We start from the raw sequence: 25795 nt of genomic DNA, 5'->3' as shown, positions 1-25795 counted from the left end.
GTCTCCGAAAAGGTGCCTTGGGCTGTTCTTCCCTGAAAAAGCCCCCCCCCCCCTCACCCAATCAGAGAAGCATCCGTGGTCACCATGGCTGACGGTGGGGGGAGAAACAAATGGTCGACCCAATGTAACTTGCTGGCTGGTCAACCACCAGCTAAGATCCTTCTTGCAAGAGTCCGTAACCATGATTAAGAATGACACAGGAAGTTGTTGGTAAGACCACTGGGTGAATAGTAACCATTGAAGAATCCTCATGTGTATACGTCCCAGAGGAATTGCTATGAGCGTAGCTGCCATGGTGCCTAATAGCTTCAGTACTTGATGGGCCGGTACTCTTCTTCTCTGCAAAATGTCCGAGACCTGGTTTTGGAAAGTGGTTATTCTGTCCATGGGCAATCTTACTGCGGCGGTGGTGGCAGCATCTAGTTCTGCTCCGATAAATGAGATGCGATGGGGACAATGCAGACTTTCTGAAATTGATATAGTGATGTCTAATAGAGTGTGATCCCAGGACAGAATTAGTTCATTCCTGGAGGTGGCGGTAAGGAGCCAGTCGTCCAGATATGGAAACACTCGGAATCCTAGACACCTCAAGTGAGCAATAATCACTGCCATGCATTTGGTAAACACTCTGGGGGCTGTTGCGAGTCCAAAGGGCAGTGCTTGGAAGTGGTAGGGACTGGCTCCCAGCCGGAAACGCAGATATCTCTGGATGGCCTTGCCATTTTGATATGGTAGTACGCATCCTTGAGATCTATACAGCACATCCAATCACCCACTCTGAGGAATGGGACAATAGACTGAAGTGTGAGCATTCGGAACTTCTCCTTTACAAATGTGTTGAGTCTGCTGAAATCCATGATGGGTCTCCAGTCCAGTCTTCTTTGGAACTAAAATGAATCTGGAATAAGTTCCAGATCCTATCTGGTCTGCTGGGACTGACTGGATGACTCTTTCCTGCAACCTCTGGATTTCTATGGCTGCTTGATCCCTGAGCCTGGGTGGAACATCTGGGATTTTTGTCCCAACAAGTGAGTTTTCCATGAATGGAATGATGTATCCTCTGTTAACAATGCTTTGTACCCAAAAATCTGGTGTAATTCCTAGCCAGGCATCTGGATACAAAGCCAAGTGACCCCGACTGCTTCCAGAGCAGGACAGTAGGGCCTCCTCTCAGGAGCGCTGATAGGGCTTACCAAGATACTGATCCCCATTGCCCTGGTTCTGCGGACCCCTTCTGCCTCAGGGGCAGTGTCTTCCATTATTACCCCCTCCTCTGCCCCTGGAGGGGGGTTCACTACGTGTGTTCTGGAAAGCTCCTTGGGACTTTCAGAACCACATTTTTTCACCTTTCTGCCCTTTGGGGTATGGTCTAGTAGGGGTGGAAAAACGGACTCCTACGGCAGAGTCTTTCCCTCTTGCTCACACCTAGTGTTGGGTCCAAAAAGAAAGAGTCATCGAATGGGGTGTTGACAAAGGAAGACTTGAAGGCTTCCGCAAAGGAGCATAAGTGCATCCAGGACAGTCTCTGAAGAGCTATTGCTGAACCCGCTGCCCGACACGAGCCATCGGTTGCATAGGAAATGAGCCACATGGACAAGTTCATTATGGAGTTAAGGATATTAAGTTGTGCTGTCACTTTCTCATGGACAGCTCCATCTGTACTACCCTGCAGTGCATCTCCAAGCTCTTTCAGGAGATCTCTTTGAAGACGGGAAAAATGAATCAAATAGTTAAGCAATCACATAGCAAAGGTCGCAGAACTAAAGATGCGTTTCCTGTATCTGTCCATTGTCCTGGAATCCCTATTAGGAGGATGGACAGTAGAAGAGGTTTCTGACCTCTCTCTTAGTGACCTCTGCCGCCACCACCATGACATCAACCAGGACTCCCTTAGTGAGGAACATTTTATCTTGTGGGGAAATGATAAACTTGTTAGATCTCCGAGGAACCAGTTCCATAGAATCAGGAGACTCCCATGCCCTTTGAGCAACCAATTTCATCAACTTGAAGGGCGGAGTCACCCAGGAGGTGGAAGGGTGAGACCCAAAGGCATTCAGGAGCACCGACTCATCCTCAGTAGGGCTAATGGACTGCCAGTCACCCCTCTGCTTTAGGACTTCCAGGATATCAGCAAAGGAGGTATCCTCCGAGGGGGACAATGGGGACCCTTCCGATTCCTCTAAATCGGTGTCTGATGTCAAAGACTCCTGCAGGGAATCTAAATGTCTCCTTTTACAAAGTATCTTCCTGGGAACCTCATCAGTGGGGCCTTCTAGTGAGGTCTCAGTAGAGCAAGGGTCACCCGATGGGGTTACCTGAGGCTCCGGGTCTCCACACTTCACAGGGACTGCGATGTAGAGGCAGAATGTGGCACTCTAGGGGGGGAGGAGGAGGAGGGACATGATGACGTGTATGTCTTAAATGACATAACCCTCCTCATGGCATCGAAGGCACCACTGCTCCGACCCAAGGAAGCCGCCGGTTCTGAAGAAGATGGCAACTTCCCCGGAGCAGAGACAATGGGCTCCAAACCAGAGGACAGAATCGAGCTCATCCGTGCTGAAGTTCCGAGAGGAAGGGTCGGAACAGATGCGTCGTTCAAACCCCCCCCCCCCCCCCCAAGAACCGACGAGAGTATCGGCTACCAGACTCTTCCAATGGAACCAAAGAAGTCAGGGTGGACAGTGGCAAAGGCACTGGAACTGGCCTCTGCTCCAAAGGCTCCACAATCATCAGATCCTCCTCCCCCCCGGCTCACAGAGCTCTGCTCAGCTCGGTGGAGTAGTCACAGCCAGTGAGATGGTTGTAGGCCCCAAGACCTGTTGGGTCGAGGCCAATAATTTAGTCAGTGTGGGTTCTCCAGAAGCCTCTGCACCACCCAGTCCACATCCACACCAGAAAGGGTCCTCGAAGAACAAGTCGAAGGAACCAAAGATGCCACCGATTGAAAGATAGGCGACTTCAAGGTTTTGGAGAATGGTTCCAAGACAGGGGACTGGCTCCAAAAAACTTGCTCGGTGGACGGCTTCGAAGACTGTGGAGCCGGCGACCGCATCTTTACGGTAAGGCTTGGAGCCAATGACTTGGGCTTCGAAGACGTCAACCCCTTCGATGACTTGGAGGTCTGGCCAGCCTTGTCCAAGGACTCCTGAAAATCTGGCTTCAATAAGCCTCTATCTACCAGCTTCCTTCTTCTCCCCAGTAAAACCCTACTACTGAAGGAATGGCAGATAGAGCAATCCTCATGGAGGTGAACAGGCCCTAAACAATAAACACAATTCACATGGGCGTCTATAATAGACATCTTCGGCCCGCATTTTGGACACTTTTTGAAACCAGATTTTTGTTTCTCCTTATGGTCAGACATGTTAAACACCACCACAGAAACACTACAGAGGTTACTGAATGATCAATCACACTGCAAACTGCAATAATTTTAACAGTTCTAATCTAGAGAGAATCTACAGTAACACTAAAGCAGAAAACACGGTTACTGAAAACTAACCACACTGGCAAACTCTAATTATAACAGTCCTAAGGTCCCAGATTCCTGAACTGTCAGAATATATCAAAAAAAAAAAAATATATATATATATATATATATATATATATATACATATATATATATACGCATACACATATATATATATATATATATATATACACACAAATTAAGCACACCATCTAATCACACTAACACATTATGTAGAAGGAAAAACAGATAGGGAATAACTAAGGAACAGCCAAAGGCGTAAGAGCAACCGCTCTGCAAAGGAAGATACTAGTCAAATTTTAAATAAAGAAAATCAGAGGCTACATAGCCCAAAAGCAGTATAACAACTTTAGGTATTTAAGCAATTATCAGCAGAATATTGCAAAAAAACAATTAAATATAAACAAACTGGCCCGAATTCTCTGATGACCTGCGATCAGTTGCAGCAGTAAACTAGATCTGAGGTAGGACAAAAAGCATCATGGGATAGGGACCTGGCCTCGAGCTACTCTAGATCTTCAGCTAGTAAAGCGTCAGACTCAAAGCCGATGGTTCAGCTCCGAACCAATGTGCAAGAATAAACAGCAAGACTGAACAAATTCACATCAAATCTTTACAGTGGTAAAGTATTCATTATATTCTAAGTGTTGAACTGTTTTTTTTAATAAGTTGTAAGCAAAGTAAATAGTGTACAATATCAAGCTACACAGCTGTAAGCTTTCAAATGAACAGCAATTCATATCTCAAACAGTACTACATAGAGATCAAGTATCAGTGGATGTGTTGCCTACTGAGTAAGCATTAAAATAAAATATTTCAATTGCTCACATATAGCATTATTTTGAAACCATTAAAGTAAATCTGAACAGGTTATATTAGGAGCCTAGAGGAATGAGCAGGATGCAACTGCAGAAACACCAGGATGTGACACTAGACTGCAATGAGTTGCGCTTCATCTATCAGAGACTGGAGACTCAAGGCTTCACCTATGCCCGAAACCTGAAAAATCAACTTCTAATATTACCTTTCATCACTCCTTTAGTTGATCTGCATCCATGCCATTCTTTCACTTCCCTGCTCTGGCAGCACAAACCATCTGGGCCAACAGCTTTGGAAAAAAAAAATATAAACAGTGTTAGAGAATGAAACAGATGCATAATATTCTTTTCTGTAAATGTACAGACGGCATAGAAAATTTCATTGCCAACCCCAAAAAAGCAGCTTTCCATACACCTTAAGAGCCCTGGGCAGTTAAGCTACCGGCTTTCTACAAAGGAAACTTCACCTGTAAAGAACAGCTTAAGATATGATGTAAATTTTGTTAGTTTTAAAAGAAAATCAATATTCTAAACAGGTTTATATTTTGCTGAGGGAGAATGAAATATACAAAAACATACAAGATCTTCAACTCAAAAAGACAAGTACAGTACAGCTGCACAAGTAAACTTAACATAACACACATTCACATAGATTGCTGCTGCAGTTGCTGAAGCTATATAGGTTACATAGAAGAACGGACAGGTCCCAAACATCAGAGGTACCCTTCCACATGCCCTAACCATTGTACAGCTTGAGGTAAGAAGTACAATATCAGTGGTTAAGGTACCAGACTCTGAAGTTTCCGGCTTCAAAACAAGTGAGTCAGATAGGTGTGTCGGAAAAACTCATCCAGGCATAAAAGCTAATGAAAATGGAGGGATGGTATTTCTTACTGCAACAATGTCCTATTCAAACATGTGTTACTGTAGGTTTAACTTACACAATGGTGCAGTACTCATCATTAAAAAGAAGTTATGTACTTACCATAACGTTCCATGTGAGTTGTTCATCCCGCCTTCATTCTTTACTGATGGGTTCGGAGCTGATCCCTTGGCTCAGAGTCGGCCAATTGTAAAGCTCGAGGTCTTCAAATAGCTCAAAGCCAAGTCCCTATCCCATGATGCACCCAGAGTTACCTCAGATCTTGCTTGCTGCGTATAATACCATATGTCATTCTTTCACTCCCAAGAAAGAATACAGAAGGATTGAGCAACCAGGATGGATCAAACATCTCGGTCATCTAACAGCCTAGGAGGGGGGTAGGAGGGAGGGACATAAGAATGAAGGCGAGATGAACAACTCACATGGAACGTTATGGTAAGTACAGAACTTCTTTATGTGAAGCTGTTCTATCTCGCCGTTTATTCTTTACTGAAGGGTAGCGTCCCTAGCATCATCAATCTCGGGTGGCTTACGGGAGTATATTTCTCAGGACCGTGGATCCAAAGGAGGCCCTGTCCCTGGAGACCTTGTCAACTTTGTAATGAGTGATAAAGTTATGAGGTTTTGACCAAGTGGCTGCTGCGCAAATGTTATCAATAGGAAGTCTGGCAGAAAAAGCAGATGATGTAGAAAATGCTCTGGTTTAGTGAGCTTTAATTATATGGTGCAAAGGCATACTGGCAGCTGAATAAGCAAAGGTGATCCGATCAGATAACCATTTAGACCACTGGTCTACCCTTCCTGGAGTCTAAAAATGAAACAAAAAGCTTGTCTGATGTTCTGAAATCTTTTGTTCTATTCAAATAAAATCTGAGCTGTTTGTGAACATAAAGTTTGTGCAGCATGTACTCTAAATTGTTTGAATGGTTGGGGAAGAAGACTGACAAATCAATAATTCGGTTGAGATTGATTTCAGTGCAAATTTTGGGCAAGATTGAGGGGTTTGTTCTAAGTGAGACTCTGTCAGCATGGAATATCAAATAAAGAGGCTTGATGGATAAAGCCTGAAGCCGACACACTGTGTACAGAAGTAATAGCTACTAAAAAAAATGGTTTTCCATGACACAAATTTGAGGTCACAAGAGGAAGCGGGTTCAAATTACAGAAGAATTATACGGGAAAGCATAAAATGTAGATTCCATAGAGAACAGGGAGATTTCACAGGTGGTCTAATATAACTGGTCCCTTTGAGAAAGGCTATGGATAACTTGTGAGGCATAATATTCAATCCTTCAAATCCAAGATGAAAATTAGAAACAGCAGCCAGTTGAACATGAACTGTTGCTGCTGCAGCTCCTTGGTTGAAAACCATAGTCAAGAATTCTAAAATGGTGACCACAGGGCCTGGCCTGAATGAGTTGAAGCCTGGTGGTGGTGGTAAGGCGCCAATCTTCTAGGTACAGAAACCCCTGGAATCCTAGACGCATCAGGTGAGCCGTGACCACTGCCATGCATTTGGTGAACACTCTGGGGGCTGTTGTGAGACCAAAGGGCAGGGCTCGAAACCTGGTAATGATTGGCTCCCAGATGGAAGCGCAGATGATCCCTGGATGGCGGGCCATGTGTATGTGGTAGTACACATCCCTGAGATCTATCAAGTACATCCAAAATGTCTTTCCCTAAAATGGGAAGTAGAGACTGAAGCGTGACCATCCATAACTTCTCTTTCTTTACATATATGTTCAGTCTGCTGAGGTCCAATATTGGCCTCCAGTCCCCTGTCTTTTTTGGAACCAAAAAGAATACAGAGTAAGTTCTGGATCCTGTCTGGCCTGCTGGTACTGGTTGGATGACTTTTTCATAGCAACTTTTGGACCTCTACTGTTGCCTGTTCCCTGCAACTGGGTGGAAAGCCCGGGAGTTTTCTTATGGGTGCTGGGGGGTGTGGCGAATGGGAAGAATCCTCTGGAAATGATACTTTGTACCCAGTTGTCTTTTATTTTGAGCCAGGCGTCCAGATACAAAGATAAGCGACCCCCAACTGCCTTCCAGAGCAAGACAGTGGAGCCTCCTTTCAGGACCGCTGATAGGGCTTCCCAGAGAAGTGATCTCTGTCGCCCTGGTGTTGCGGACCCCCTCTGCCACAAGGGCAGCGTCTCCCATTATTCCCCCCTCCTATGCCTCTGGAGAAGGGTTCACCACACATGTCCTGAAAGGCTCCTTGGGCTTTTCGGAACCACATTTTTCCTCCCCTTTGACCCTTAGGGTAGGGTCGGGTAGGGGTGGAAAAACGGAACCCAACGGCAGACAGTGTCTTTCCGTCCTGTTCACAAATGGTCAAGGTTTCCTTCACTTTAGACTCAAAAAGGGACAAGCCAAAGGGAGTATTCAAGAAGGATGACTTTAAGGGCGCTGCGAAGGAACACATGCACATCCAGGAGTGTCTCCTAAGAGCAACTCCTGTACCCACTGCCCTACTCATTCCATCAGCTGCATATGAGATGAGGAGCATGGATGGGTTTACCATAGAATTGACAGTAGCAAGCTGGGCGGCAACTTTGTCAGTAGCTCCTGCAGCTACTGTACCCTGAAGAGTATCTCCTAGCTCTTTAAGGAGATCTCTTTGTAACCTGGTAAAATGGGTTAAATAGTTGAGCGAATGAAGAGCAAAAGTCGTTGAACTAAACATGTGCTTCCTGTATCTATCCATGATCCTGGAATCTCTGTTAGGAGGATAGACATACGAGGAAGTTCATAGGTTCATACTAGGCTATCTGCCCTAGGGCATTTATAAGCCTAGCCAGAGTGTGTTTGGCTTTCGCCACCCATTTTAAATTAATTTTGCTATGCCTTTTTTTGAGGTTAGTATACTGTGCCTCTGTCTAACAGTGACACAGAAGTGATAGCCGGGGTAAACCTACGATCTCCCATCCACTCATCAAGATTCCTCTTGAAGAGAGTCAATGTGGGACTCTGCCTAACCTGGACTGGGATTTTATTCCAGAGTGAAGGGAGCCTCTGGGTTATGAATCTGTCCTTCCAGCATGTCCTATTTATTTCAGTGCTGAGGTTCAAGTCTCGAGCGCGTAGCTCGATGGGATTTGGATTTTCTGAGGTGCAGCATGTCCATTAATTCCGGGTTGGACATGACTTTATACGTAAGGCACAGACCGCCTCTGAGCAGGCGGTATGCCACTGAGTAGAGCTGGAGTTTCTTTAACCGGGCAGCATATGGCATCTGTTTGAGCCCTTTGATCCTCTTGGTGAGGTACTTTTGGGGTCTTTCCAGTTGCTGCAGGTGTCTGGTAAGGTACATCCCAAAAGGGGCACTGTACTCAATTATGGGCCTGATGAGGGATGAGTAAAGAGGTACGATGACCTCCCCTGATCTAGATGTGAATCCCTTCATGATTAGGTGGGCTATATAAAATGTTTTTCTAACCACTTTGGCCACGTGGTTGTCAAATGAGAGATTGCTATCAACTTGGGTCCCCAGGTCCCTAATGACTTCTTCTGTACTTAATGGATTACCACCTATGTGGTAATTTGTGGGCACTTTGTTTTTGCCAAAGGGATGACTATACACTTTTGGCGTTTAGCTTGAGGCCATGGCTCTGGCACCAGTTGTCTGTTTCTATGAGGCCCTTTTGGAGGATGCTTGTGTCGGCTGGAGAGTTGATTATGGCGCCCAGTTTGCAGTCATCTGCGAACTTGGTCAGCCACAGTCCTTCCGTGTTGGCCTGTACTGCCGAGAAATATATACCGAACAAGAGAGGTCCCAGGACTGAGCCTTGTGGGACGCCACTTGTAACTGGTTTGGAGTCTGACATGGCTCCAGCAATTCTAACCATGTGGGTTCTGTCCTTGAGCCAGTTTGCAACCCATCTAGTGACATAGGGGTTTATATTTAAGCTGGTAAGCTTATCTATAATGCCCGAGTGGGGTATTGTATCGAAGGCTTTTGCGAGGTCCAGGTAGGCTGTGTGGACCACCTTCCCCTCGTCAATGGCCTTGGTGACTGTTTCAAAGAAATCGACCAGGTTTAAGAGGCAGGATCTCCCTTAACAAAGCCAAACTGGGTAGGATCCAGTGTCTGTAGGTCCCCAATATCTTTATTTATGAGGTCCATGATGATCCTTTCCATAGCTTTGCAGACCAAGCTAGTCAGGCTTATGGGGCGATAGTTTCCAGGATCCGTTGAGGCACCACCTTTGTGGAGAGGGACCACTGTTGCTGTACACCACTCTTTGGGTACATATCCTGTAGTAAGGCTAAGATTGAACAGTAGTTTTATGTTTGGGTTTAGCTCTTCTTGGAGTTCATGTAGGACGCAGCCCGGGACACCATCTGGTCCCATTGATGCTGTGTTTTTTGCTTTGGAGAGGGCAGCTCTTACCTGAGCATCTGAGAGGTCAGGGGGGCAGCACTCTGTTGGGATAGATATTTGTCCTTTTGGTGGGTAGAGGGGGGAGAAGTTTGCACTGAACCTGTCAGCTAGGATGTTGGCAATGTCTGTGGGCTCGGTGTATTTTTTGTCATTTTGGACTAATTCTGAGCATATCTGGGAATTCCCACCCAGGTTCCTAACATAACTAAAGAAAGCCTTGTGATTATCCTTAGTGTCCTGTGCAATTTTTCTCTCGAAGCTGGCCTTAGACGATTTTATGAGTGCCCGTAGTTTTTTGCTAATACTGATCAGAGATGCCTTCCCTTTTTGGGATTTTGCTCTATCATGTAGTAGCTTCCTCCTTCTATTGTATAGTTTGTTTATGGCTGGGGTCCACCAGACAGGACGTCTGCCTTTGGAGGATTGGGTCTTGGTTTTATTTGGGATTGCATGATCCATGCATTCCTGGAGGTGTTCACAGAATGCGTTTATAAAGGATTCTGCGGTCTGGGCAGATTTTTCCACAGGCCCGGGGCTTTGAAGGATTTCGCCTCGGTTTTGAGGAGTGTGAAATTTGCTTTAGAAGTTTTTCACTGTGGTTTTCTGGGCAGGGGGTGGGGTCGGGATGTGAATATCCAGTGAGATTAGTTTATGGTCTGATCTTACCAGTGAGGGATACACTTCTGGTCTGGAGCATAGTGCCCCCATGTTGGTGATGATCAGGTCCAGTATGTTTTCCCCTCTTGTGGGAGTGGTAACAAGTTGTTCCATAGCATTTGAGTTTATAAATTCTAGGAACCTTTGGGCTAGGGTGTTGGAGCTAGAGTAATGCTCCCAGTCTATGTTTGGGTAGTTGAAGTCGCCCAATATAATGGTGTTTGGAGAGACCTTCATATTTTCCAGTATTCTCAGGAAGGCCAAGTGGGGTTCCTGTGTTTTGGAGGGTGGTCTGTAGCAGGCTATAGACTGGAAGGCAGTTTTACCCACAGTTAGTTGCACATGGATAGTTTCTGATGCTGTGTGCTGTGCCACCAACCTGGAGGTGTGGGTATCTTTGACCAATATTGATACTCCCCCTCCTTTTGTGGTTCGGTCCAAGTTTTGGGGCCGAAAAGCATGGTATGAGGTATAACCTGGTAGTGCTGGGGTGCTCTCGGGAGCCTTGAACCAGGTTTCTGTTACTGCACAGATATCGATGTTCTCCATGCTAAGTAGAGTTTCGAGTGCGTGCATCTTGAGGTTTAGACTTCTGGCGTTGAGTAGCATTACTCTTAGTTTCTTATCCCTTGTGATACCTATGGAGGTGGGTTTGTCTTTTGAGCCTTGCCTAAAAAAGGCACTATGAGGATAGCAAGAGCCTTTGCCAATATCCGAAAGCCCAGGGGTGACAGGTGCAAGCCGTCCCTAGCGAAGCATCGTGGCTTGTCGAGCATGTCATCCCAGGCTGACAGGCATTGGACCCCTTTGAATGACACCAACACTTAAGCCAATTGTTGAAATTGATCATCTTGTCTTCATATTGTGGCATCATTCTTGGTGAGGGTAAGATGCTACTCAAGATCAGGGTCATACCGGCCTGGGCTACATGCTCAGAGAGCTCCTCTATGTCTCTTTTCATGTAGCCCAGTTTTAAGCGTAGCATAAGATTTAATGGTGAGTGTAGTCGGTCTGAAGACACCTTCTGCAACCAAAGGTGTTTCTACTGCACCGGGATGTAGCAAAATAATGTAGGAAAAAACACAAATACAGTAAAAGCAGATAAATTTTTTTTTTTTGGAAAGAGAGAAAGGAAAGAGAGAAAGGAGTAGCAGAAACTAAGCTGATTGGCCTTCTCAAATGCTCTCCCTGTACTGGGTAGAATGAGGTAATGACACTAGACTGGGAGGAGGGTCCCAGATCAAATTTACACTAGGGGCGGGCAACTGCAAAGCCACCAACTATAAAAACACTATACCAACAGGGAGGGAGGGTGGGAAACAAATAGCAGAAATGTTACTCCCAGCTGAAAAGCAGCAGTGAGCCTTTAAATGAAAGTTTTAAACAGCTAAAGGAGCCACTAGAAAAAAAAGAGTTTAACTGCAACAAGTTATCATAAACAAACAACCCAACAGATGCTTAATAAGAGTGGACAATTTCCAGTTAATACCTCACAAACAGTGAAACTAGCTAGAAAAAATACACAGTACACAAAGTGCTATAAACAACAAAGAAATAAAGAACAAAATTAAACAAAACACAGGATACTTAATGTTATATATTGTAGCTCCGAGTTTGCCGAGTGTCCTTCCTTCGATCAGCTCACTGTAAAAAGTCTCAGACATTTCCTTTTTGGTGGCTGCTGCCACCACCATGGCATCAACTGGAACAACTTTTGTTAAGAGCGATTTGTCAAGGGGGCAGAAATGAACTTATTAGGCTTCCTAGGGACAGGCTCCATAATATCCGGAGACTCCCACGCCCTTCTTGAGACCAGCTGAATCAGCGCATCAAAGGGCAGAAATACCCAAGAGGTGGAGGGCTGAGACCCGAAAGCCTTCAGGAGAACTGACTCATCCTCAGTTGGGCTTTTGGACTGCCAGTCACCCCTCTGCCTAAGAATTTCAAGTACCTCAGCGAATTAGATATCTTCAGATGGAGACCGTGGGGACCCATCTGACTCATCTAAGTCAGTATATTGATGTTAGAGACTCCTGAGGGGAGTCTAGATGTTTCCTCTTACAAAATCTCTTCCTGGGAACCTCATCAGTGGGAGCTTCTGGTGGGGTCTCGGAAGAGCAAGGGCCACCCAATGGGGCTTCCTGAAGTTCTGGGTCTCTACGCTTGGTCAGGATGTGTAAGGCAGAAGCAGACACAGGCACTTTAGGGGAGGAGGAAGCCAGACCGGCGGTCAAGGATGTCTTAAGAGACATGACTCTCCTCATGGCATCGGAAGCACCTCTGCTCCGATGCGAGGGAACCGACTGAGCCGAAGAAACCATTGATACCCCCGGCACCGGGACAGTTGGCTCCGAACCAGAGGTAGGAAATGAGCTCATCCAAGCTGAAGCCCCGAGAGGCAGAGTCAGAACTGACAAGTCGGTCCGACTATCCTCCCTGCACCTGACCAGAGAGTGTCGGCTCCTAGAGTCCTCGAGCGGCAGCGAGGACGTCAGAATGCATGGAGCAAAGACATTGGAGCAGGCGTCTGCTCTTAGGGTTCCACTATCAACAGATCTGATTCCTCCGGCTCCAAAGGACCAGCATGGCTCAGAGGAGGAACATTTTGAGCTGGTGCAAGGGTCTTCAGCTCCGAAGCCATCTGGGTCGGAGGAGATAAAAATTTTTGCCAAGGCTGGTGCTGATAACAGCTTCTGCACCACACGATCCACATCCAGAAATAAAAAACTGATGGAGGACAGAGAAAAGCAGACCGAAGGTGGTACCAACTATAGTAACGGACTCTTAGGAGCTTCTGACACTGGATCCAAGACAGGGGACTGACTCTGAAAGGTAAAAACTGTTTGTTCCGATGGCAGTGGAGCCGAAGTTGAAGATTTCTTTGATTTTTTTTTGAGTCTGAAGACTTAGAAGACTTTGGGGACTTGCTGGATCCATCTTGGTTGTTCAAAGCTTCTCGAAACAACGGTTTCAACAACCCTCTGTTAAGAAGTTTACTTTTCCTTTCCTGTAGGACCCTTGAGGAGAAGGAATGGCATATAGCACAGCTATCCTGCAAATGCAGGGCTCCTAGACAGCAGACACAGTTTACATCATTGTCCGTTACATCTTTTGGCCACACTTTGGGTGCTTCAGCCATTGAAATCTGAGAGAAAAATTACTTTTACCACAAAAAAATCCTAACAGTAATTATCCACAAAAAAGCCTTAATAAAACTAGGCTATGTCACACACACACACACACACACACACACACACACACACACACACACACACACACACACACACACACACACACACACACACACACACACACAAATGCAAATGAAAATAAGAAAATGACAGGAAAAGTCTTCAATGTCGCCATCTTAAGCATCTGTTTCTTAGGCATGGGGCCTTGAACTGGAGACTGATGTACAGTCTTTTTTGGTTTTAATGGAGTTTTAAGCGTAGCATAAGATTTAATGGTGAGTGTAGTCGATCTGAAGACACCTTCTGCAACCAAAGGTGTTTCTACTGCACCTGGATGTCCTTCTGCTCCGGTGTCGGAAGGGCCTAATGAAGATGGCTGCGACGGCCTAGTACTCTCTGCTTGAGAATCCGAAGCTGTCTGAGGTTCCAGTTCTGTGGTTGTCAGGGGCTGTGTAGGCGCCTCACTGAAAACCGGAGAACCGGCGACAGGCCCAGCAGAGGCCTCGGAGTCTGGCTTGTTCCTAGGCTGCCTGTCCTTATCCTAGCATTTTTTATGCATGCCTGTCGTCGGCTGCTCCGACGGCATGCTATAATTAAATTTCCTACCAAAGTAATGTCGTGCGAAGTCAAAACGGCATTTGATAGTTCGTTTATTAAACCTAGCACAAAACCAACAACCTGTGACATCGTGGTCTGGGCCTAGGCAAGGAATACAATAAGAATAGAAGTCTTTATGAGGTATTTGCTTCCCACAAGAAATGCAATTGTTAACTTTTTCTGACATCGGACTGAGGCAAGAAAAGGTTCCCCAACAGGGTACTTAGCTTTATTGAAGACTTCGGACTGAAACTCAAATTGAAAATCTCAGGTGTCAGCAGGTGTCGGCCGACCGGCACTTACAAACTGCTTCTGCTTCGGGCACCGCGCGGCAAGAAAGACTGAAGAAAATGGCATTGGATGCCTCTTATATACCCCTGGCGCACTGACGTCAGGGAAGAAGAGACAGCAACCGACGCAGGACCAAGACTTTGGAACTCAGGCCGACTGCAGGACCGCCTGACGGCAGGATAACCCAAGTGTGATGACTGCAGCAGGGTAACACGATGAACATCGAAAATTTCAGGAGTCGACCGACCGGCACTTGCGAACTGCTTCTGCTTCGGGCACCACACGACAAGAAAGACTGATGTAATGGCATCGGCTGTATGCTTTATACCCTTGACTACCTGACGTTATGGAAGATGAGACAGCAACTGACGCAGGACCCACGACTTTGACAATTAGTCTGACTGCGAGCTACCTGCAAGCAGATAACCCAAATGTAATGACTGCAACAGTGAAACACAAAGAACATCAATGCGTTTTAATCAAGGCACCATTCAAATGCTCAGCTTTAACATCCTCTGGTAAATTCTAAGAATATAGCTTGGCAAATCTTCATATCACTGACCAAGCAGTAGCTACTCCAGAAACCCTGTCACCAAAGTCATAAGATTACTTAAAGAATGAGTTACCAAACACACAAGAGGACATAGAAGAATCCAGAGGTGTCAATCTCTGAAAGAAGGTAAGCAATTAAACTCATTGTCAAAGGAAGCCAGCAGAAACTTGAACATGTAAACCTAACAATTCACTATTTTAAAGGATAAGGAAGAAGTGTAAAGTTTCTTCCCAAACCTACTGAGACTTTCCCCATCTCTGTCACAAGGGATGGGGCTAGCAGCTGTATGTTTACTAGAAGATGGTTTTGTCAGAGAAACTACTACTATGAAACTACTACTGGGAATACCTCTCAAATTTTTTGCACAAGAATTCTAGACATAACCAAAAATAATGGGGTGGGTCCAAAAAAAACGGAAAATTTTTAAATATTGCTTTAATTCACTTACAATTTTAATAAAAACAGGATATTTATCAATAAGCAGTTTCGGAATAAAATGCAAATAATGCTAATATCTTGCATAACTGACTGTAACCCTTCAGTGATTTATCAGTAAAGAAAAAATACATGGGATGGAGTAAAAATGCGAGGTAAAATAATTAGAAACATTCTGCAAAATTCTGGACAGTTGAGAAGTAAGCTGCAAGGTCTGATCTAGGGTTTGAAAAAAAATGTGGGTCTGGGAAACCTTATAACATTTATTGTACTTTCTATGGGGCTGATGGCTGACTGTCAGACACCAGGAAAGCATCAGTTTAAGTTCAGCAAAAGCAGAAGTGACAGCTGCAGACTAAGGAAAAATACACCCGGTTACAAATCAGATCTTTACTGGGACTTTCATATTTCTTTTTTTTTTCCTACAGTAATAAATCCTTCATTCTGGCAACTATCTCAAAAACAGAACTCTTCAGGTTTGGAATCTTAAGAATATCTTTGCTCAGTCAGATTCCAGTTTCTGTGTAGTGGAAACTTTAGGACCTGAGAAAAAAATGTAATTCCTGTCCCTCAGGCTGAGGATTAGAATCTGACAGAGGAAAATTTTATTTTTTTAATGAAGGGAACACTTAGAAAGTAAAGACTGAAACACTTTAAATAAACCTTTAGCAAAACCCAGACAATCTTACTTGTCTGCCCTAGATGCCAGGGAAACTGGGGAAGAAAAATATCTAATTTTATGTTTCATTTTTCTGGGAAACCCTACAGAAAAACACTGCCCTGAAGAAAGGTCTCTTCCCCAGCAATCAAGCTCCATGAAGTGGCTCGGCAAAGGAACAATGTCTGCTCCCTCCCCAAAGACCAACAAAATTGGTTATTCCTTGTCCAAACAGCACAGCCCAACAGCCGCAAAAAGATGGGTCTGCTTGTCAGTCCTCAACAGCTTTCTAAGGAGCAACACCAGGAGGAGAGAGGACAGAGAGAGAGAAAGTGAGTGGTCCAGCAGAATCACTCACCGATTGCCGAGGTGAAGGAGAAACAGGGTTAAAGACCAAAGCCTCCTGAACTACTTCTCTTCTTGTAGATTGGGAAGAGAACAGAGAGCTCTGGAACCAGGTCCATGTCTCTACAGGAAAAAAACATACCAAAAAAGCAGGCAGTGGAGCCTTAAAGTAGCGCTCTTCCCTCCAGACTAAAAAAAAAAAAAATAAAGTTCCGAGAGAAAAAAAAAAAATTTTTTTAACCACCACCACTAGTCCTTTACTTCCATCATTAATTTGACAGAAAAGTTAAGTTTTCCTCACAAAAACAAGGTAAAACTGGAAGGTATTCCCTACGGGATACTTCTCTGCCAACTTCTTAAGAAACACTAGCGGATCAATCCTTCAAAGTCAGAGCAGAGAGCACTCTTCGATGGCAAGAGCTTGGCATCCCAAACCACTAACTTCATACCACTCACATACCCTAAAACTAGCCAGCTTCCCTTCAGTTTTTGGCAAGATATGTCCCACATAGCTTAGGCTACTGCAACAGTGATCTTATGATTATAGCATACATGTTTATGCCAGACTTACAGTCTGCACTATAACCATCCCCCCACCACCACCAAGAAAGATTGCTATGGGGAAATCTGCTTTATATACAACTTAAAAGCAAAACTCCAACTCTGTGTTACAATCTGTTATAGAGCAAATTCTTAGTGACTGGCAAAACTCGGAACAATTATTATGTGTGTTACCATTATCAACACAACTACAAAAAGGACCCCCAGCTAATGGTTACTTCTTCAAAACAAGAGGAGTAAAGAACACTTAGTTATTCATACCATGGTACAACATGCTACTTATATAAATTTGTGTTCCCCCCACACATCAGGCTAACTCTCCCCTCCGTGTCAGCAATACGCACCATTCTGTGAATCACAAAATAACTATACTTTGACAGAACAGTAAACCAGTGACAAGAATAAAAACGTGTCCAACTTACAGTAAAGTGGTTGTGTCAACTGCTGTGGTAATTATCAAAGGAGACGCAGAAGTGACACTTCTAATGAACAAAAGGGTTTTCCTATCTTCCAGTTCACACACTGCCAAGCACCTTCCACGATTGGTCCCTTGTTGGGCTGAATCCACAGCTATTAACAGAGTAGATTACCACCAAAGCAAAAGTGGACAGAAGCAAGCAAGGGCAGGAACTCAGACAGCAAAGGCATGGAATATTAGCATCCTGCTATGTAATATTAACTTCCCCAAAACAATAATGCTTGCTGAGGAGAGTTCCAAAGAGTCAGGAAGAGACACAATTGCAATAAAGTAGTTCTTAAATCCAAGCAATGGAGACATTCATCTGATGCAGCAAATCTTCAGAGCAGTAACTGCCAACTAGCACTCGGTCAATTGATGGCAAAAAAGCAACACACCTGGTAAATGGATAACTGTCAAATGCAAGTCATTCCTTCACTGGTAATAATTAAGACTAATTGGTTCAGCTTTCTAAAATAAAGTACCAGTTTTTATTAATAATTTTCTCTACCTCCTTTACATTACCACCATATGGAACAATCATGGCTCTTTCATATTTTTTACTTACTGTATCTTTTGTACCTTTTCCTTCATATAAAGCATTGTTGTTCCCTAGTAGTGGCTTGTATTTCTTACCCCATTCATTCCTAATGTACTCAACATATTCATTTATCATTTTAACTGGGTACCCCCCTTTCTTGAAACATAAAAGCTACTTTCCTTAATTCCTCTTGTAGATCTTCCTGTTTTGAAGTCATTCTTGCTACCTTAATGAATTGTCCTTTGACTATACTGTTCTTTTGTCTCACCGGATGGTCACTAAAATATTGCAAGTAAGAGTTGCTGAAGGATGGTTTCCTGTATATCTTGGATTTAAAGCAATTAGTATCCTTTTCTATGTATGTGTCCAGATAGTTTATTCCGTTTTATCGTACACATACGTAAACTTTAAAAATCCTGTGCTTTCGTTGAGGTGTTGAACCAAATCTTTAATGCTATTTTCAGGGCCTTTCCATAAAATAAATATGTCATCCAAAAACCTAACATATAGTCTCATATATTGGAAAAACTCGCTTCTAAACACATTTATTTGCTCCCACTGTAAAAGTACAAGATTGGCAAATACAGGGGCACAAGAAGCCCCCATAGCAACACCTCTATGTTGCCTGTAATATTCTCCATCAAACATAATGTAGTTATAATCTAAGACTATTTCCATGAATTCCACTACTAGATCTTTTTTGTCTTTGTCTAATGTGGTATTCTTCTGTAAACAGTCCCTAAAGATTTCTAAGCCTCCTTGTTTGGGAATAGATGTAAATAATTCCACTACGTCAATGGTTAAGAATATTACATCATTGTCCCACAGCTCATCTTTAATTCTTCCCAAAAAGTCCCAAGAATCTTTTATTATGTGTTCATTGTTCACGACCTGTTGTTTCAACCATTTATCTATAGTAGCTCCAAAGGGATATGTTTTGACCCACGTCCATCTACTATTGGTCTAAAACTTAAATTTTCCAAATCTTTGTGGGCCTTTGGTATCCCAAAAATGGTAGCTACTTTTGGATTTAAAACTTTTAGATATTTATATGTCTCTCCTGTAATTCTTTCCTCTACAAGATAGTCTTCCAAATAATAATCTATTCTTTTATAACTAATATTTATCTCATTAAGTGAAGCAGGTTGATATGTATCTAGGTCGTTGAGCATTTCAAAGATTTTTTGGGAATATTCCAATGTGTCATAGAAAACCATCCCACCCCCTTTAATTGGGTCGCATAAGATGTTAGAGTGTCTTCACTGTTGCAGTCATGACTGTAGGGTTCTCCCCTGCCGGCAGGCAGTCCTCGGTCGGCCAGAATCCCAAAGTCTGGGTCCGGCGTCGGCTGTTCAGCCATGCTCCCTGACATCAGAGCGCCAGGAGTACAAAGCTGGCAGCCGACGCCATGTTCTCCAGTTTTTCTTGCCCAAGATGTCAGGTATTCCAAAATGAGTAAGATCCCATACCCTTTGCAAATACACCTCAAAAAAAGGGTGAAGAAGGGAACCACACAAAGGAAAAAAATAAAAGAGGGGACAGGAGGGAGGGTAACCCAGACTGCAACAGTGAAGACACTCGAACATCTACATTTATGGTAAGTGTACACAAAACTGTACTATGTTCATCGTGTTTCACTGTTGCAGTCATGACTGTAGGGTTGAATCCCAAAGCAGAATAAAAGGGAGGTGGTCAAAGTAGAGGGGGCGGCTAAAAGGCCCTGCAAGACTACAGAAGCAAAGCCTGACCTAGACTTAAAGTAGAGAGGTAGATTGTAGTGCTTGGAAAAAGTATGCACTGAACTCCAAGTTGCAGCTTCCAAAATGTCTTTGGTAGGAACTCCCCTGAGGAAGGCAGCTGAAGTGGCAGCAGCTCTGGTAGAGTGAGTCCTTATACTCCCTGGGATTTGCTTTCCATGGTGTGAATAGCAAAATCTGATTCCATGAGCAATCCATTTAGAAATGGTCTGTTTTGAAATGGCTTTACCTTGGGAACTTAAAGCATAAGAAACAAACAATTGCTATGATTTCCTGATGTCCTTGGTTCTGTCCAGGTAAAAACGTAGTTGTCTGTGTACATCCAAGGAATGCAAGATCCTTTCCCCTTTATTTTGAGGACTGGGGAAAAAAGTTGGCAAGTGAATAGTTTGATTTAAAGCCACTTTGGAAACCACCTTAGGCATGAATGTAGGATTAGTCCTTAAAGACACCCTGTCTTGATGAAAAATAATATAAGGTTCCACAGCCATAAGAGCTTGCAACTCTGACACTCTCCTGGCAGAGGTCAGAGCTAACAGGATGGCTGTCTTCCAAGATAAAAACTTGATGTCAGATGTGGCAGCAGGCTCAAAAGGAGGTAAGGTGAGCTTTTCCAAAACATAGTTGAGATCCCAAGCAGGAATGGGTGGAGATCTAGGGGGCCTTAAGTTCTTAGCTCCTCTGAGAAACTGTCTCATGAGCTGGTGGGAAAAGATTGGAGGGTCTGTATTACAATGAGCAGAAATAGCAGAGGCATGTATTTTTATGGAAGAGAAAGAGAGACCCTTATGTAAGAGGTCTGTCAGGTAAAGTAAAATCAGAGGAATGTTAGGAATAAAAGGATCTGAACCCAGAGCCTGCATCCAGGAGCAAAATCTTTTCCATTTTCCTGCATAAGTTTTTCTAGTGCTAGGATGTCTGGCTTCTAAAATGACATCCACAACCTGCTTGGGTAGGAGAGAAGGAATCATAGACCCTGGATTAACCATGCCGCCAGGCTGAGAGTTTTGACATGGGAGTGCAGAACCTGACCCTGGTGTTGGGACAGAAGGTTTGGAGTCTGTGGTAACACCCAAGGGGGCTCCAGACAAAGGTTTTTCAGTGTTGGGTACCAAAACTGTCGAGGCCAATTTGGGGCCAGCAAGATTATCATCTTGGGTTTGTCCTGTTTGATCTTTAATAACACCCGTGGAAGAAGAGGTAGAGGCGGGAAGGCATACCCCGAGAGGTTTCTCCAACTGAATGACAGTGCATCCACTTTCCAAGCTAGTTCGTGGAATGTCCTGGTGCAAAAAATCTGTAGTTGATGATTGAGGTGGGATGCAAAGAGGTCTATGTGAGGACATCCCCAGACTGCTGTAATCATCTTGAATATTTCAGTGTCCAGCATCCATTCGTGTGGGTCCGACAGGTTTCTGCTCAGACTGTCTGCCAGGAAGTTTTGCTTCCCTGGAAGAAACTGAGCTTGAAGGTCCAGTCTGCAAGCTAGAGCTGTGTTCCACAGATTCATGGCTAGTCTGCAAACGGGATAGGAATGAGATCCCCCTTGCTTGTTTATGTACCACATAACTGCGGTGTTATATTCGTATCAGTAGTTGTCCTGGATGTAGAAGATTCCTGAAGGCCAATAGAGCCTTCTGAACGGCTAACATTTCCTTTAAATTGATATGCAGGAGCTTCTGATAAAAAGGCCCTGCAGACAGTTGCCTTGAAAATGGGCTCCCCATGCATAATCTGAGGCGTCCGTGGTTAGTATCTGAGTGGCTGGAGGCAAACTGAAGGGTTTTCCTTTGTTTAGAGTACATGCCTTGGACCACCAAAGGAATTCCTCTTGAAGACAAGGCAGGACGGTAATCTGTATGTCTAAACTGTGGCAATGCTGAGACCATACACTTTTTAGGTACCACTGTATTTTCCTCATATGTAGTCTTGCATATGGTACGAGAAGGATGCAGGAGGCCATGTAACCCAAAGCCTGCAGGAATTTCCTTGCAGATAGCTGAGTTAGTGTTGCCAAGGTTTTGAAAGTTGAAGCCAGCTGTAATTGTTTTTCATATGTCAGAAATGCCATCTGGGTGGTTGTGTTGAGAAGAACACCCAGAAAAGTTATCTGTTGTGAGGGTGTCAAATTTGACTTTTTTTATGTTTACAGAGAATCCCAAGAACTTGAGAAGATTCTGAACAAATTCTAGATGCTGGAGTAAGACATCCTTGCTGTCTGCCTGAATACGACAGTCGTCCAGATAAGGGTAAATTTGAATTCCCTTGAGTCTGCAATAAGCTACTACTGGAGACAGGCATTTGGTGAAGACCCTGGGCGCAGTAGACAATCCAAAGGGCAGCGCAGAGAATTGATAGTGCCTCGATCCGGCCTTGAACCTGAGGTATTTTCTGCATTCCTGCCTGATGGGAATGTGTAAATATGCCTCCTTTAAATCCAAAGTTACCATCCATGCATTTTTGGTCAGCATTGGAAGTAGCTGCTGTAGAGTAAGCATCTTGAATTTTGGTATCTCGAGAAAAGTGTTCAGGACTGACAGATCTAGAATGGGTCTCCATGAATTTAGCTTTCTGGGGACTAGAAAGAGCCTTGAGTAAAAACCTTGTCCCATCTCTGAAAGTGGAACTAGTTCTATGGCTTTCATAGCCAAGAGAGCTTCTACCTGGTTTAAGACCTCTAACCATTGATGTTTTGGAAGATCCGGCCATCCGCTTGGTCTTGGTAGGGTATGAAAATGGAATTTGAAACCACATCCAAAACCCACTTGTCTTGGGTTATATGAGTCCAATTTAGGTGAAAGAGAGAAAGTTTTCATCCGAGAGGGGCTTCCAGGCAAGAAGTTCCTGCAGCCCAACAGAGGGAGTCATTGAGTCTGTTTTCTATGAGCTTGCGACCTGTCCTCTCCTCCCCTAGGGGTGGAAGCAGTCCACTGTCTTGATCTATAAGAGGTTTCCGTTTGAGGCCTTCCTCGGGAGAGTCTGTACCTACCCCTCTGAGACCTGTCAGAATTGGAAAAGGACCAATTTTTAGTAGGCCAATTCCTACTAAATCTGGGTGGCTGTACTTGTAATAATTCTTTAACCGTTTGCATGGATTTTGCCTTGTCCTCCATCTTCTTTATCACCTCTTCAGCTTTAGATCCAAACAAAACATTATGCTGAACAGGAGCATCCAATAATTTAGCTTTTACTTGATCTGGCAAGTTTTGTTCCTTTAACCACGCATGCCTTCTAATGACTGTGCCAGAGGCAGCAGCCCTACAAGAAGCCTCCAAGGCATCAAATCCACAGTGTAAACCATGCTTCCCAACTTGTTCAGTGGCATGCATTAAGTCATGTAATTCCTTATCTGCACAGGCAGAAATGGAAGTTAACTTTTGTTTTAAAACAGACAAAAGAAATTGCTGGTATTTCAGCATATGAAACTGACAGTTTAAAGCCCTAATAGATAAAGCAGCAGAAATGTACACTTTTTTGCCCCATCTTTCTAAAGATCTGGAATCCTTCTCAGTGGGAATGGGGTTTTTAGCAGAAGCGGCCTTAACCCCCTTAGGACCCTGAGAAATGGTTTCAGGATCAGCAGTAGGATTCTTGTATAAAAACTGGTGGGAATCAGGAACCCTGTAATATCTATCAGGCTTAACAGGAGCTGGAAGAAAAGAGTCAAGAGTTAAGTTAGCCTCCAAAATCATCCACAATATCCAAAATAGGAGGAATAGCCAGGGGTCTATGTTGGGGAAGGGGAATAAGAAGAAAATCCCCAAGTCTTTTCTTAGATTCAGAGTACTCCTGTCCTTCCCAGTGAAAATGTTCCCTCATTTCATGCAAAGTTTCCCAAAAGAAAAATCCTCAGGGGGAGAAGCTTAAGGAATGGATTCCTCAGCATCAGAATCCTCATAAGGAGGGAAAGAATATTCCTGGTCAGAAGAAGAAAAGTACAGTTTTGTACCTACCATAAATGTAGATGTTCGAAGATCCACATTGCTGCAGTCCTTACATATGGGTAGTCCACTGTCCTCGGTCGGCCCGAATACCAAAGTATTAGGCTGACGTCGGTCAAGGCGCTTAAAACTGACATCAGGACGTCAGGGTACAAATGCGCATGACCGACGTCATATCCTCAGTCTTTTCTTGCCCCAGATGTCAGAAGGCCCTAAAAAGAAAGGCCAAAGCCAAAAAACAGCAAAAAAACAACCAACCACCCCTGCACTAACCATATTTACAATATTTACAATCCAAACCACACAACCACCTCTAACTACAGAGGGGAAGGAGGGAGGGTAAATTGGACTGCAGCAATGTGGATCTTCGAACATCTACATTTATGGTAGGTACAAAACTGTACTATGTTCTTCATCTCACATTGCTGCAGTCCTTACATATGGGTAGAATCCCAAAGCAGAGGTAAGGGAAGATGGCAAAACTATAAAGCATTAGGAGCTGCCAAAATGCCCTGTAAAATTGCAGTGGCAAATCCAGCCCTAGATTTACAGTAAAGTGGAAGGTGGTAATGCTTAGAGAAAGTATGCACTGAACTCCAAGTAGCTGCCTCCAAAATATCTTTAGTAGCCACCCCCCTTAAAAGCTGTAGAAGTGGCAGTAGCCCTAGTGGAATGAGGCCTAATCCCAGCTGGAATCTCCTTACCATGATGGGAATAACAGAAAGCAATACAAAAACCAATCCACTTAGAAATAGTTGGTTTTGAAACAGGTTTGCCCTGAGAACCCAAAGCAAATGAAACAAACAACTGCTGAGACTGCCTGAACCCTTTAGTTCTGCTCAAATAATATCGCAACTGTCTGTGTATATCCAAAGTGTGCAAAATCTGCTCCCTTTATTTTGGGGGTTTGCATAAAAGTAGGCAAATGAATAGTTTGGTTTAAAGCCACACTAGAAACCACTTTAGGCATAAAGGAAGGGTTAGTGCCTTAAAGACACCCTGTCCTTGTGGAAAATTAAGAAAGGCTCAACCGCCATAAGGGCCTGTAATTCAGAAACCCTTCTCGCAGAGGTAATGGCCAACAAAAAAGCAGTCTTCCATGATAAATATTTCAACTCGGCAGTCGCCGCAGGCTCAAAAGGTTGTAGAGTGAGTTTCTCCAACACAAAACTGAGATCCCAAGCAGGAGTAGGAGCTCTACGTGGGGGTCTTATATTCTTTGCCCCTCTAAGGAATTGCTTAAACAAAGGATGAGAAAATAATGGTGGGTCACGTTCATAGTGAGCAGAAATTGCTGCAGCATGAACCTTTATAGAGGAGAAGGACAAACCTTTGTCCAATAACTCAGTAAGGTATTGAAGAGCAACACTTAAATTAGGTTTAGAAACATCAAAGTCCTTTGCTGTACTCCAAATTAAAAATCTCCTCCATTTATCTGCGTAAACTTTCCTTGTACTAGGCCTTCTGGCCTCCAAAATAACATTCAAAACTTGTTGTGGAAGCTGAGACCCTCCAGGGTTTAAAACAGAATATGCCAGGCTGTTAGATGTAGAGAGTGAAGTTTGACATTGAGTAAATGACTGTTCTCCTGAGACAGCAGGTGTGGAATCGAAGGCAAAGGCCATGGAGGCTCCCGTACCAGACTTCTCAGTAATGGGTACCAGTGCTGTCGAGGCCAATCCGGAGCTATTAAAATCATGGTTGGCTTGTCCTGTCTGACCTTCAGGAGTACCTTTGGGAGGAGAGGCAGTGGTGGAAAGGCATACACGTGAAGATTGCTCCAATTGAATGAGAGAGCATCCACTTTCCAAGCCGTGGGATGAAAAGTACAGTTTTGTACCTACCATAAATGTAGATGTTCGAGGATCCACATTGCTGCAGTCCTAACTATTGGGTAGTCCGCTGTCCAGTCGGCCCGAATACCAAAGTATATGGCTGACGTCGGTCAGGGCGCATTAGACTGACGTCAGTACGTCAGGGTACTAATGCGCATGACCGACGTCATATCCTCAGTCTTTTCTTGCCCCAGATGTCAGAAGACCCTGAAAAGATTAGGCCAAAACCAAAAACTCCAAACATACCTGCACCAAAATATGTACAAAAGTATCAGAATACAACCTCTCCTACACAACCACCCCTAAACACAGAGGGGAAGGAGGGAGGGTAAATTGGACTGCAGCAATGTGGATCCTCGAACATCTACATTTAAAAAGGTTTTAGGTCAACTAAA

At 44.1% G+C, this 25795-nt stretch overlaps 1 protein-coding gene across 1 annotated transcript in view; it reads right to left on the bottom strand.

Moving 5' to 3' along the window:
• DDX1 (DEAD-box helicase 1) overlaps nt 1–25795 on the bottom strand; it is a 1380291-nt gene that overhangs the window by 1130885 nt on the left and 223611 nt on the right. The window contains exon 7 of the mRNA XM_044064805.1: nt 4518–4601. Coding sequence (XP_043920740.1) covers nt 4518–4601 — 84 coding nt within the window. The remainder of the gene's footprint in view (nt 1–4517; nt 4602–25795) is intronic.

This window comes from Protopterus annectens, chromosome 1.part0, assembly GCF_019279795.1.
Source record: "Protopterus annectens isolate FY-2018-M chromosome 1.part0, PAN1.0, whole genome shotgun sequence".
Lineage (NCBI taxonomy): Eukaryota > Metazoa > Chordata > Ceratodontiformes > Protopteridae > Protopterus > Protopterus annectens.
The sequence above is the reverse complement of the archived record's forward strand: the minus strand, read 5'-3'. Positions and strand labels throughout refer to the sequence as shown.